This window comes from Xyrauchen texanus, chromosome 4 (assembly GCF_025860055.1).
Source record: "Xyrauchen texanus isolate HMW12.3.18 chromosome 4, RBS_HiC_50CHRs, whole genome shotgun sequence".
Taxonomy (NCBI): Eukaryota; Metazoa; Chordata; class Actinopteri; order Cypriniformes; family Catostomidae; genus Xyrauchen; species Xyrauchen texanus.
In genome coordinates, this window is record NC_068279.1 from 43,704,389 (window position 1) to 43,718,723 (window position 14,335).

Here is a 14,335-nt window from a genome sequence, read left to right on the forward strand (position 1 = left end):
GAAAAACACAGTAACAATGATGCCAGCGGGGAGTGCCATAGCCAAAGACATAATGACTGTGATGACCACCATGGCAGAACATCATTTATCTGACGGTCATAGAGACAATGGAGCGAGTAAGTCATTTGGTGATTTTCATGTTGCTGTCTAGTGAGCTTGACTCACTGAATATTCACTAAGTCAGAGGAGTCTGGACGCCTGTTTTGTTTCTTTTTGTGCTGGTTCTGCCTAGCGGCTGGAGTTTGTTTTGTGGAGTAACACTCATTTGGGACAGAGTTGGATGAATCTGATCATTCTTTGTGCTTATGCCCCCTATTGGCTGGAGTTTGTTTTGTGGACTATTTTTGGCAGGACATTGGAAGGATTAGGTCATCTGCTGCACTCATGAACAGCCGGCTCACTGAACATTCGTTTGACTCTCCGAGGAAACTGAACAGATTTTATTTCTTAATTTTTTTTTAGAGCCACTTGCTCTATACTATTTTTGGGAGTAGCTTGCACCCACCAAAGTGGCAGATAATCTGGAAGTGGTGATTACTGCTTTTGGAAAAGGTCACGAGGCATCAGTGTATTACTCACTGCTAATTCAGAGTCTGGGGTATGGAGCTTTAACTTCTATCAAGAGATATATGGGAGAAAGATTTAAACTTGGTATTGGAGGAGGGGGTGTGGGCTAGGATTAAAAAAAAATTAAAGTCTGCATGTAGAGACGCAAGGGTGCGCCTTATGCAATTCAAGATTTGACATTGGTTCTATTGGACCCCCTCTAGATTGTATAGTCTTGGACTTAAAGACACACCCACCTGCTGGCAGTGCCATTCAGAGAATGGAGACATAACCCATGTCTTTTCGGGGTGTGTTAAGATCCAGGAGTTTTGGTTGAAGGTCCAGAGTTTGGTGTGTGATGTATTGGGCACTTGGGTATAATTTTGCCCCAGACTCTATTTTGGGCGATGGCGTGGTCATCGATGTTGAAAATAGACACATAAAGAGTTGTATCTTAAGGGTACTTTTAAGGGGTTGGAGGTTGGCTAGAGTACCCTAATTTAAGGAGTGGTGCACGGCGTTGGGAAGAAGAATGGGGAAGTTTAACTTGTTAGTGGAGAAATGGGGTGGATATCTGTCATTTATGGATATGTGATTATTATTATTATTATTTTATATATATACACAAATAGAAGAAGATAAATAAACAGTCTGAAGAAAAAAAAATGTGTGACTTTGCAGTGTATATTGTAGAATTTCAGAGTAACCATTTTTATTGAGTCACATATTTGAACATAGAAAAACAAAACATTTATACACAGAATCAACATTAACCCCACTACAACATCCCAGTGGTCCTAAATTACACACACACACACACACACACACACACACACACACACACACACACACACACACACACACACACACACACACACACACACACACATGTTGTGTTTCCATGTTTTATGGGGACTTTCCATAGACATAATGGTTTTTATACTGTACAAACTTTATATTCTATCCCCTAAACCTAACCCTACCCCTAAACCTAACCCTCACAGAAAACATTCTGCATTTTTACATTTTCAAAAAACATAATTTAGTATGATTTATAAGCTGTTTTCCTCATGGGGACCGACAAAATGTCCCCACAAGGTCAAAAATTTCGGGTTTTACTATCCTTATGGGGACATTTGGTCCCCACAAAGTGATAAATACACGCTCACACACACACACACACACACACACACACACACACACATATATATATATATATATATATATATATATATATATATATATATATATATATATATATATATATATACACATTTTTTTTCTTCAGACTGTTTATTTATCTTCTTCTATTTGTGTGTCAAATAGGAAATATCAATTTGAGATTTCCAAACAATGCTTTTGCAAATAGAATAGTTTAGTCCTTTCCTCCAAGATGCTTTTAAAAAAAACTGAACTGCCAAAAACAAAAAACTTTGCTCAAGTTTACTTGGAAGAACTGGTGCTGTTTTAAAGGCATAGGTTGGCTACACCTAATAGTGATTTCTTTTTTTTTTTGTTTACTGTACTTTTTATGAAGTGAATTGATAAATTCATGGCATTATTTTTGGAAAACATCCTGACTATAGACTGTCAAAAAAATATGCTATTTGCTTGACTAGTAAATATGCAATATGGTGAGGACTATGTAGCATACTACTGTTCGAAACCTTTACTGTTGAATGTTTTCATACTCTGGGTTCAATAGAAATAAATACAAGTTCATCAACAGCACTTGTGGCATAATGTAAATTACAACAAAAAGTATTTTCGACTCGTCCCTCGAAAAATCACCGTTACGTTACTTACAGTGGAATTTAATGGGGCCAGTCCAAAAAAGCTAAAATACACACCTTATCAAAAGTATAGCCACAAGATGTAAACAATACACATGTTCATTAGATTTTATAATGTGATAAAATAGCTTACAGCGTTTTTATCGCAGTTGTAAAGTCATGTCAATGAAGTTGTAATACTGGATATAGCTAAACAGATAATGTACATAAGCGATTTTATTACACTAAAATAATATTAACACAATGTCTATATAGAAGCTGGCAATACTTTTGAGACAGTGATTTTTTTATTTGTATGGACTGGCCACAGTTACTTCCATTGCCTTACTGTGCCTTACTGTAACCACGGTTTTTGCTTTAAAAATAAAAAAACGAGAGACGAGTTGAAAATATTTTTTTTGTGGTAATTATCATTATGCCACAAATGCTGCTGATTGAGCTTAACGTGTATTGACCCCTAGAATATTCCTTTAACATAAAAACAAATGGTAAGCATTATTCAAATGAACACTGTGCAATATTCAGTAGTACAGTAAATAAGCAGTACAGTAGTATTCCATTTTAAACAAAAAGTGGGGTAAGACAAATAATTGTGATTTTCAAAAAAAATGTCTTAAAAATGGTTTAAGTACTCATTTTTAATAACAGTCATACCGTGAAACACATTTTCTAGCACTGAAAAATACAACAGTGTTATTCACATTTAAAAAAGAGCAAAGAACAAATAAACAAACAATATTGGTGTAATGTTATTATTTATACATAAAATAATAATAAACTCAAGAAACTTTAAATTCTTTGGACAGCATTGCATAATAATAGTGTGAAATGCTAGGCATATAAAAAAGTTTGTCCCTGCTAGAAATCCTCTCAAATGTTTTGAAACACAAAACTAGGTGCATGCTTAAAAATACACTAAGAACTGTAAACTGTTTAGGCCTGTTTATATTTACCAAATAAGGTTCCTAACATGTTACACATTAGTGCCAGCTGTTTCAGTCTTGACCTCGATCAGGGCCAAAAACTGACAAGAATATTGCTGCGCACTAGTGTCTAAAATGATCATTTACACCTTCATTATGAAATTATCGCATTACACTTAGTTGAAAATAACATTGACAAATGTTTCTAATAAAGCAATATGTAAACAATGTATACAAATATCAATGATCTTTAAAAGATAATGTTTGGTTTTCACATCATTGTAATAACAAATTTCCAGTAAAAAGTCCAGATTTAAACCTTCATTGCCAACAAAATCAGCACACATGAAAAGCAGAATGCAAAGTAGGGGTTCATACCCATTAAAGGTTCTGCACTAATGCAGTCATTTTCTTTGTAGTAAGATTGCATATCTAAACAATGTGCCATTGCATAGTGCTTTTTACCTTTGGTAATAAACAGTGAAGCTTTATTCACAAGCCCTTTGAACTTCAGATCATGAGAAACAGAACTGTGGTTCTCTGCGTTTTGCCTCCACGTTTAGTGCAGGTTGTAAACATTTCAAAATATATTTTTTCCCTTCTTTCACAGAGAACTCTCTGGTGTGGTGAGTTATGAAGTCAGAGGCTATTGCCTCAGGCCATAGGTCTTCAGAGTTGCTCAGTGGTGGTACGATGCGGTGTTCCAGCGATACCAGGATCTGAGGAAGAGTGAAATTATTCATATGTGACCTTTACTGACACTTTAATTAACATGGCAGCATGTTTAAGTGCAGCTGGAATATTGTTGTAGGCGTTTGCTGATAGATTTAGGAATCGTTTACCCTTAAAGGGACAGTTCACCCAAAAATGAAAATTCCGTCATGCCATCCCAGATGTGTTTGACTTGTGCAGAACACAAACGTAAATTTTTAGAAGAATATCTCATGAAACTATCTTCAGAAGCGATATAATGGGTGTGGGTGAGAAACAGTAAATCTTGACTTTCACTTTCACATCTGAAAATGTAGAAATAAATGTTTCCTTAATATGATTATTGGAGCAACATAAGTCTGATCAACATTTACTTGTAATGTAAGGACCTATAGAGCTGAGATACTCTTCTAAAAATCTTAATTTGTGTTCTGCTGCAGAAAGAAAGTCAAACACATCTGGGATGGCATGAGGGTGAGTAAATGATGAGAGAATTTTCATTTTTGTGTGAACTGTTCCTTTAAATAAAAATTCGTGATTTTCTTTTTTTTTTTCTTGAAATGCACAGGGAGTCATCTAGCACAGCAGTTCTAAACCGACCCAACACAATATAAAAATGGTTTAGTGTTTAAAGTAAACATAAATAGGAAATAGACAAACAACGATTATGGTTTTTAAATGCCTCCTGAATTTTGATGGTTTTATGCACTTGGCTGTTAATAAGTAATTGCACAAAACACATTGTGGTCAGCGCAAACCACGTATATCCTTGCTTCAAATGACCCTATTTATTTTTCCTTTCCTAACACACAAGAATATATGGTTAGCTTCATTTTAATATTTGTATTTAGCATTGTATTTTCACTGCTGTCTGCAACCCCATCAGCACAGATTTGCGACCCACCAGAACCACTGATCTGGTCGACGTACTACATGACAACTCTTAATAATTCGTACAAGATGGTAAAATAGTAAGATATCGTACGTCTTGACTCATACAAAAAGGTACGACTTTTATTCCTTTAGAGACCTTCTAATCAACAAATAGAATTTCAAATCGATACAAAACAGGCATGAAATTGTAGCTATCCTCGCATCCAACACTTTATTTGAGAAAAGTAATGTCAGTGAACAAATTTGATTGCTCATTCCATATTTATTTGTGCAATACTGATGTATGTCAACATGTAATACGCTTTCCTCTTCTCGTTCCAAACCCCCATGTTTTCTTTTTTCTTTGGTACACAAAAGTTATTAAAATCATTATTATGTTTAGGGTTTGAGTAAGGGGTTACACTTTAAGGCTAGTTTTTGATTAGGGCTTTAAACTTAGGAAAAATGTTAATAACATTGTTCGTTGGTTCGTTTATTTATCTCAGTGGGAGTAAAAATGTTATGTTTTTGTATGAGCCCACTCAGGATAGATCTAGCAGAATTTCCAAGCTGCTCTGTTCCATACAATGAGAGTCAACTCCTTTGTTCCATATGTGTTTTACAAAATAGAAAGTCATTTGTTTTAGATTAATTGTATTACTGAGCGAACAATCCCTTTAAGAGTTCTGATGATCTTATCAATTGAAAAAGGAAATGTAAATTATGGTGTTTGACAGTGTTTTACCCTGTGGAGTTGAAACTCTGGTTGACCCCCTGTGACATCAGCGGACTGGATGTGGTGGACAGAGTGTTGGGGGAGGAGCCTCGACCCGGACTGCCGGGGGAGGAGCTTGAAGACACTGCAGGAGAAATTAAGTTGTATCCTCAGCAAACACGTAAACATTTTCAAATGCCTCTCTAAAAGCGCATGTATTCAGAAACTGGCAACAGTATGGATTGTCTCAATACTCACCACCTCCAGAAGCAAGTGGACTGAATGACCGCGAAGTTGAAGGCTGAAACAAGAAAGGAACCAAATTAGTGAAGAAAATAGACTGTAGAATGCTTTAAGGCAGTAGATGAATCACTGCAAGATGAGTGGGAACAGACAGACACCCAGCTCTCTCTATAATGTATGGTTTATATCAGATTGCTCAGACTCACAAGACGAGGATTGTAGTTGTGAGACTTTATAGGTGAGGTGGAGACAGGGCAGTATATCCTCTTCTCCTTTTGCCTCCGGTTGCAGAACCACACCCGCACCACTTCCTTCTCCATGCCCAGCTGCTCCGAGATGAGTGTGATCTCTTCAGAGTTTGGCTTTGGGTTCTGCACAGGGTAGAAATTGTGTGATTATGTCAGAGCCAGCAAGGGGCGCTACTAGCAAACTGGTACACTTTGCCATTGCTGAAAGTGACTAATACAGTATGTCCTGTCCCAACTTCCTGTTTCAAAGGAAGTATGTCATCACAGGGAAGAAAACTGCTTGTCATGCCATTTCATGAGGTCTTTAACAGTAGATAAGCAGCACCCATATGGACATGAATGGGGCCTGACAGCGATGAAATGTAACAGGAGAAGTAAAAATTGCAAACTCACATCTAAGAAGCGTTTCTCTAGTGTGAGCTTGATGTTAGTTTCGATGCTTGTTCTCTTTTTCCTCTTCCTCCCATAACCCTCCATAAGGGGCGGTAACGTGGCGGGGCTGGTCATTGAGTCAGATGGAGAGTTTTCTGAGGAGCGGGAAATTATTGGTATTTCAGTGATGTCCAGTAACCAAAGGTTAATAGAAAAGTTCACTCCAAAAAAAAAATTCTGTCATCATGTTGTTCCAAACCCATATGACTTTCTTTCATATGTGGAGCACAAAAGGAGATGTTTGGCAGAATATTAGAGTCTGACATCTTCTGACGTCATTGAGATTACATTCTGCCTAAAATCAGAAAATGTAATAGGGGTTTGGAAGACAAGAGGGTGAGTAAATAATGATGGAATTTTCTTTTTGGGAGAACTGTTCCTTTAAAAAAAGTGAGTTGTGTTCACAGGAGGGCTGCAGCACGCACCTGCGTCACTCAGCCACTTCTCCAGCAAGGGCTTGAGCTTGCACATGTTTTTAAAACTCAGATTGAGTGCCTCAAAGCGTGAGATGGTAGTCTGACTGAAGTCATTTCCATACAGTTTTCCCATAGCCAGACCCACGTCACCCTGGAACAACATCAGAGCAGAGCTGAAGCAGTGAATACAGGCCACTATGAATTCCAGTTCTGCTTGTTGAGTATCAGCTGCTCATTTTCTAAATGCATTGTCTATTTACTGATAGAGATTAATCAATGAATAAAGTCCACATACATTTAAAACGAATAATTCAATTATTAATGATGTCAAAATCCTTAAAGTAAAATGTAAAGATATTCATGATTATATTTGTATTATTACATATTATAATTATATTTATCACAAGTTATTATAATTACTATATTTTAAAATTTTAATAATAATAATACTAGAAAACAGCAGCCTATATAAACAATAATAAATATAATAATTATGTTTAATTAAATATCATTATTTTCTTATATTTAAATAATTGCTATTTAAAGCATGATCATAATATAGCTAAAATATGAAAATAAGCAAATTAAGTAAAAATATAAAGTAATAACACATTTAGAACTATTATTACAATTATTGAATATATTACAGTGCCCTTAAGTAAATACAAATGGAGGGATATTCAAGATTAGATGTTTAAAAAGTGAATCATTATTATTATTATTATTATATTATTTTGAATATTATTTATTCTTTTATTATATTAAAATAATTGTTATTTAAATTATTAGTATAATAAAGCTATAATATAAAAACAAATCAATTTAATTTGTAGAAATATTAATAATATATATTTTAAATTAATATTAAAATTATAAAATTTATAATAGTTTTGAGGAAATTAAAAGGTAAAGATCTTAAAGATTAGATTTTTAAAAATTCAGTAATTATTAACTATTATTTAATTATTATTGATAATTATATATCATATATAAACAATAATTATTACATTATATTTAAATATTTATTTACTATATTTAAATAATTAAACATAAATATTAAAAATATGATTAGAATATGTAATATGAAATAAACAATTACATTTAATTAATAAAACTACAATAATATCTAAAACTTAAAGCGTTACCTGGGTAAAGCCGAGTTTGATCCGCCTCTGTTTGAAAGCTTTAGCAAACTGCTCCAGTTCCTCCAGGTCATTGGGCTCGTCCTGCTGTGAACCCATGTGTTTAGGGACCTGTAGGTGAGACATGTCCAGATGTCCATCCATAGAGGAGCCAGCCAGCCCTGTCCTTCCCATTGCCTTGTGGGAAATGTAAAAGTATTAGTCTGCTGTTAGAGGACCAGAAATTATACCTTGCACCTTTAAATAAATAATCCAACATTACATTAGGCTGTTAGTTTACCTGAGGAGTGAGTGCTAGACCAGGCTGGTGTGGCAACAGTCCTGTCTGAGACTGGGACGGCAAGGAAAGTAGATTGGGCTGCAGCAGTGCTGTGGAAAACACTTCTTAATTTCATGTAGCTGTAGAGAATATTTTCAATGAGCACAATAGTGAACAAGATCATCTTAATATGATCAGATAAATCCACTGACCTTGGTGTCCTGATTGGGCCTGAGAGAGCAGAAATGATGAGGGGGAGGACAGGTGAGATCCGGGCATAAGGACGAGCTGGGGTATAGAGTGCAGGGAGGGCAGATCCTAAAAAACACCAGCCATTGCATCACATTCATATTTTTAAAATGCCACATGAATCATTTTTGTATATAATAACGAATAAGTGGTTCTCACAAAACCTGTCAAAAATATCCTGGTCATTCAACCCCAAATCAATGCAGAAAAATAAAACTATAATAAAAAATAAAATAAAAATCTATATATATATATATATATATATATATATATATATATATCTATATATATATATATATATATATATATATATATATATATAGAAAAATAAGTCTAAATTTAGTTATATTACTAAGTGTTATGTATACCTTGTCTCGTTTCACTGTTGCCCTTTTGTTTGCCATTTTTGTCACTTTTGCATTCCGTAGTTTTCACTTTTGTCCCTTGTTTAGCTCCACTGTCTCACTAGTCTATTGTTTAAAAGAACTACACTTCCCAGTATCCACCTGTCATCATCACTGCCATTTTGTTCATTGTTCTCACATGTGTATCATTTGTAATCATCCTGTCCTTGTGTATTTATATCCTGGTTTTCGGTTCAGTCCTTGTCTTTCGTTGATTGTTGTTGCCTGGTATGTGTTCCCTGCCCGAGTTCTCTGTTTGTTTTCATTGTGTTTAGTTTTCAGTTTTATGTTTTATTTTCCCCATTGAGGGTTGTTCCTTTATGTTTACTTGTTTGTTTATTTAATAAAATTCTAAACTGCATTTGGATCCGCATCTCCTCGTCTGCCTCGTTGCTCAATCGTTACACTAAGATTATTTTGTGACATGATTTTAAGGGCATTTAAGCACATTGTAGCCCTCAATTCACATTACTGTAACATGTCCAGACGTTTTAATTTTAATATTCCCAATGGAAATTCTCATTCCGTTACACAGTCGTGTTTTACTGTAATATAATATAAAAGATGCTTTTGTACAAAGATTTTCTAAATCAAAATTCTCCAATTAATAGAGAACCATTATCAGGTATAAATAAATACTTAAAATGTACATAATATATATTATTTTTCACATTACGGTAATGAGAATTAGGGGGTTAAAATGCATGAAACTGTCATAAAAATGATGTCACGTTAAAAATTGTAGTGGTCTTAAAAATAGGCTTTCTTTCTTCAGACAAAATGTTTTTATTTTTCTTATTTGTTCCTTCTGATTTTGCAGTAAAATAGGACCAGGACATTTTCTTGACTGGTTTCATTAGAATCACCCAAATGAGAGCAAAAATAATTTTCATAATCAGTGTTTTTGTCTTGTTTTTCAGTACACGTGTACTTATAACCAGATACAATTTACATGATAAGCTAAATTGAATCATTGAATGATTTTTGCAGTTTATGCTTAAAACAAGAAGATATTTGTCATTTGAAAAATATTTGCCAGTGGGGTAAGACAAATAAACTCAAGATATATTCTCTGAAAACAAGTCTTATTATCGTACACACTTTTGCTTCTTTGTTAAATCTTTTTTTTTTTTTTTTTTAAGATTTTTAGATATTTAATTTTTAAAACAGAATTGTGATTAAGATTATGATCTTTTTCTTTTGTATAATTTTGGTTTGTTTGAAAATGTGAATGGAAAAGCATCAATGAAATAGAAGTTATGTTTTACTTAATGTATGCAAATGCTTGTAATCTGATTTGTTTTTTCAGACTAATAAAACAATGAAAGTGGCAAAAAAAGTTCAAGAAAACTATCTTTTGGATTAAATGAGATTATTTTGCATTACGGCAATTAGAATGGGGGAAGGATGTGCTTAATTCACATGCAAAAGATCTCATTATAATTTCTTATTTCTTTCAGATTCTCTATGTTAAGTTGAGAAAGCCATACCCCAGTAAGCTGCCCACCGGGCACTGGTGATCCCTGAGTAATGTGGCATGTCTTGTGTGATGATCCAGAATGAGGTGAATCGTTCAGGTTTTCCGTCTTGATCTGCAAAAGAGATAAACAATTTTGTTGGATTAAACACATTCAGTGCTTAAAAGTAAGCCACACTTAAATATGTACAAATATATTTGCAATACAACAAAATACCAAACCAGATGACATTTATAAAATCAAAATAGGCAGCACAAATACACTTTTCAAGCAAAATATTTTGCCACTTTCTGGTTGTCAAAATGTAGTGGTATGTGTCCATAGTTAATATGATGACCTACACCTGTGGTCACACTGCTAGAACACTTGAGGAGAACTGTTAATTAGCTAGTTCAGAGATAATGTCTACAATCATTTGTGTACAGATGCCACTTGGTTTGATATTTTGCAATAAATGCAATGAAATTGATAAATTGAAGTGTCCAAATACTTTTTGGACCACTGCTTGTCAGTTAAATTTTGTGTTGTGGTTCTCAAACATGTGTATGTGTGTGTGTGTGTACACATGCACCCTTTATGTGTACTCAGAGACCAGTAAGGTTGCTTGACTTGTTCCACAGAAAAGGGACTAACAAACATTCCTTCCCTTTCCGCAGGCAGAGTATGCAAATGCCCTTATGAGCTTGAAGCTAGTTCCTGTGCACAACTTTTTACTGTCCTCACCGTGTGACAGGCTGATTTGAAGAGTTGATGAATTATATTCGTTATGGCTGAATTGTCCTGTGTAGCATTACAAAAGATCTGTCCTTAAATAGGAGGCTTTCAGACTCTTGAGTGCCAATACTTGAAACAGTGCACTGAATGCCAAAACGGTACATTTAAAGGGACAGTTCACTCAAAAATGAAAGTTCTGTCATCATTTACTCACTTTGATGTCGCTTCAGACCCGTATGACCTTTTTTCCCATGGGACACAAAAGGAGACGTTTTTAGGAAAAATGTTAGCCTCAGTCACCATTCACTTTCAAAGTATGGTAATAGATGCAATGAAACTGAATGGTGACTGAGACTTACATCCTGCATAACATCTACATTTGTGTTTCACAGAAGAAATACAATCATACGAGTTTGGAACAACATGAGGAAAACAATGTGCATACTTACTTGTCTGGTGAAGTTAATGCCATTTTGTTCAATATCTAGAAAATAAAAAATAGTTATGTATTAACATTTTGTCTGCCATCCATCTGATGGGTATAAAGTTGGATGAGCCAGCTGAGACAATCATTTTGCATCATTTTCATTTTACAGAATGTTTCCAGTAAGCTTTGTCTTTCAATATTTGCTTTTTATTGCCTGTATTAAACCATACCATAAAACCCCCCAAAATCTCCTTTAAACATTTTAAGGAGGGGGTTCAAAGGTCGTCAATACCAGGTAATCTCACTTCATTTGAAATTCAAATCGAGCTCTATGAGGCCGTGGTTAGAACAGCACTCAGTCACCCCACAATATGGAAATCTACTCTTCTCCCGAGCCAAACTTCCAGTATGGAAATCATTAGATCATGCAAATGAGCCAGTTTCCACGGCAACCTTTAGAGGCCTTCACATTTGAATACTTACAGACCTCCAGGTGCATCTCCCTCTTTCTCACACACATATACACAAACTCACACCTTTAAATGAGAACATTACTATTATAAAACTTGCTTTCACCTCTTTCTTGTATTTTAATGACGTCATATCCAATTACACCCCAAACTTTTGTGGTCATAAAGGGCATCACAAGTCCTGTTCGTTAAGAAAGTGCCATAACCGATTATACGTTATAAGCAATCTTCAAATCAACTGATCATGGACTGTGAAAATAAAACATTGTTTTCATTGGTTTTTAGCTTTTAAGGGTCAGACATTGAAATATTAAGACTATTTGTAAACATGAGCACCATACTTGTACAATTCAAATATTTGTAGTCATCACATGACCTGACTCGAACACTTCACACCACAAAGGTGATGGAACACAAGTGGAATATATATTTAACACACAGAGACAATACTCTGCTCTCTCTGAATCCTCATTTCAGCAAAACTGTTCCTCACAGGAGCCATTGTAACCAGACCATGATTCAGTATCGCCTGAGGCTCTGAGCGCTTCACTGCAAACAAACCCCTACATACATCCTGGTGCACTTCACATCCATTAAGTCGCACGCATCTCACGCCTAAAGATGTAAAACCCCAAAACAAAAGTTGCATCCTTTTCTTGTGTTTTTGAAATTATATCTTGGATTAAACATAAAAGTTAATAATAATAATAATAATTAACTTAGAAGTCCATTTTTGCAGAGAAATTACTGCTAAAGGTGACACAAAGCCATTTGCACAGACTTGCCTGAGAGCATGACTAATGTCCCATCAACACAAAGAGTTAAAGTTTGGGTCATAACCACAAACTAACCATTGTATTAAAGCCCAGAGGCACTTCATGAAATGTATGATCCTCATTTTAAATACAGGTAAAGCTGAATCAAAAAGCTTTTTTCATATTTAACCTCACATAATAAAGGCAAAAAGGGGGTAAATAACAGGAAAACAACAATTTTGAAATACAAACCTGTGCAAATATTGGATATGAATTCAAAGATACAAATTAAAACTTTGGAAGAAGTGAAATTTTTTTAATCTTAAAAAATAAATAAAACTATGTTTCTAATGTAAAAAAAATTTCAGAAGAGAGTTTTCCTAGTAAATGTCATTTTCCCAAGTCATGTGCTGTTTCATGACACATTACTGATGTTAATTTAACAGAATTATCTAGGACAAGAAGAAAAACACAAATAACTTTGTGCGTATTACTTGCTATTTCCATTGAAATGCCTCCACACTTTTGTTAAGTTGAAATTCTACCATTGCAAAGGTGAAATATCAACGTTGGACAATATTCCCAAGAGTGAAACGGCTCCTTACCAGCTTGTTCACGCTGAGATTCCGTCTGTTCAACAGCGTCTGTGCTCATCTTAATATCTGTAATGATAAATATAGCTGATTTTCCTACAGGATCACAACTTTATGCAGACACTAGGGCAGTTCATTGTATAGCCCAGCCAGTAAAATGATCTTGAGGTTTATTCTAATGTGTCCAACTTTCAAATGGTCTCCTTTATGTAAAGGGCTTGTTGTAATATTCATACGAGCAAGGGTATCCCCATTCACCACAATCACTCTGTCTCTCCACCCTAATCTCTGCTAGTCAAAAACATTTAAATCTGTCAATATAGTCTGCTGTGAACAGGTACAATGCAAAACAATATGATTCCACAAAACGGTCCATGCTTGAGAAGACAACAGGCATCGGTGAAGCAAAGCATAGTTTTAAAATTGGCATGAACTTTGAAAAGGACTTCTGAACTTGCCTTATTAACTGGAGAGATCCACGGATGTTGCTTTCCAGATTATACTCCTTGTTCTACGTTGCTTTTTTAAGATCTTCAGAGAGAATCTCAGTACATCTGTATCGGAAAGGTACAGAGAAACTTAGACATTTAACAAAGTGGTTTAGTAGAAGAGTATTCAACTCTTCAGTATCCCACACAAGCCGATAGACAGATGATTTGCATAAGGCCCTCGTGTGTCCTATCCACACTCTGACTTTTTGCATAAAACAACAATAGGCTGATGGCAAACTTCGTAAAGCTTGAGAATAAGTGCATGTGTGCCTTGCTGCCAGTCAGTGTGTGTGTGTGTGTGTGCATTGGCAAACTTAAAGTGAGCTTGCTGCTCTTTGATTGAACTTGGCATAGCTGTATTTGTTTAGATAGCATGGCGCACATGTAAAGGCTGGCATTATATTTACAGCATGTATTAATCTTTGTTAATGTAAGTTAATAAATATGCAATTG

The 14,335-nt window shown here is 34.9% G+C and overlaps 1 protein-coding gene across 1 annotated transcript; it reads right to left on the reverse strand.

The window, feature by feature from the left end:
• Positions 1–2,966: 2,966 nt before the first annotated feature.
• Positions 2,967–14,151, reverse strand: LOC127642916 (POU domain, class 2, transcription factor 3-like). Its single transcript, XM_052125362.1, has 13 exons — positions 13,850–14,151; positions 13,404–13,460; positions 11,596–11,630; positions 10,445–10,546; positions 8,514–8,619; positions 8,323–8,411; positions 8,046–8,219; positions 6,910–7,051; positions 6,446–6,579; positions 6,011–6,175; positions 5,820–5,862; positions 5,592–5,706; positions 2,967–3,981 (listed from the first exon to the last, which is right to left on the reverse strand). Exons 2-13 carry the CDS (start codon positions 13,450–13,452, stop codon positions 3,942–3,944), a joined length of 1,194 nt encoding a protein of 397 aa, XP_051981322.1. The 5' UTR covers positions 13,453–13,460; positions 13,850–14,151; the 3' UTR covers positions 2,967–3,941.
• Positions 14,152–14,335: the final 184 nt, after the last annotated feature.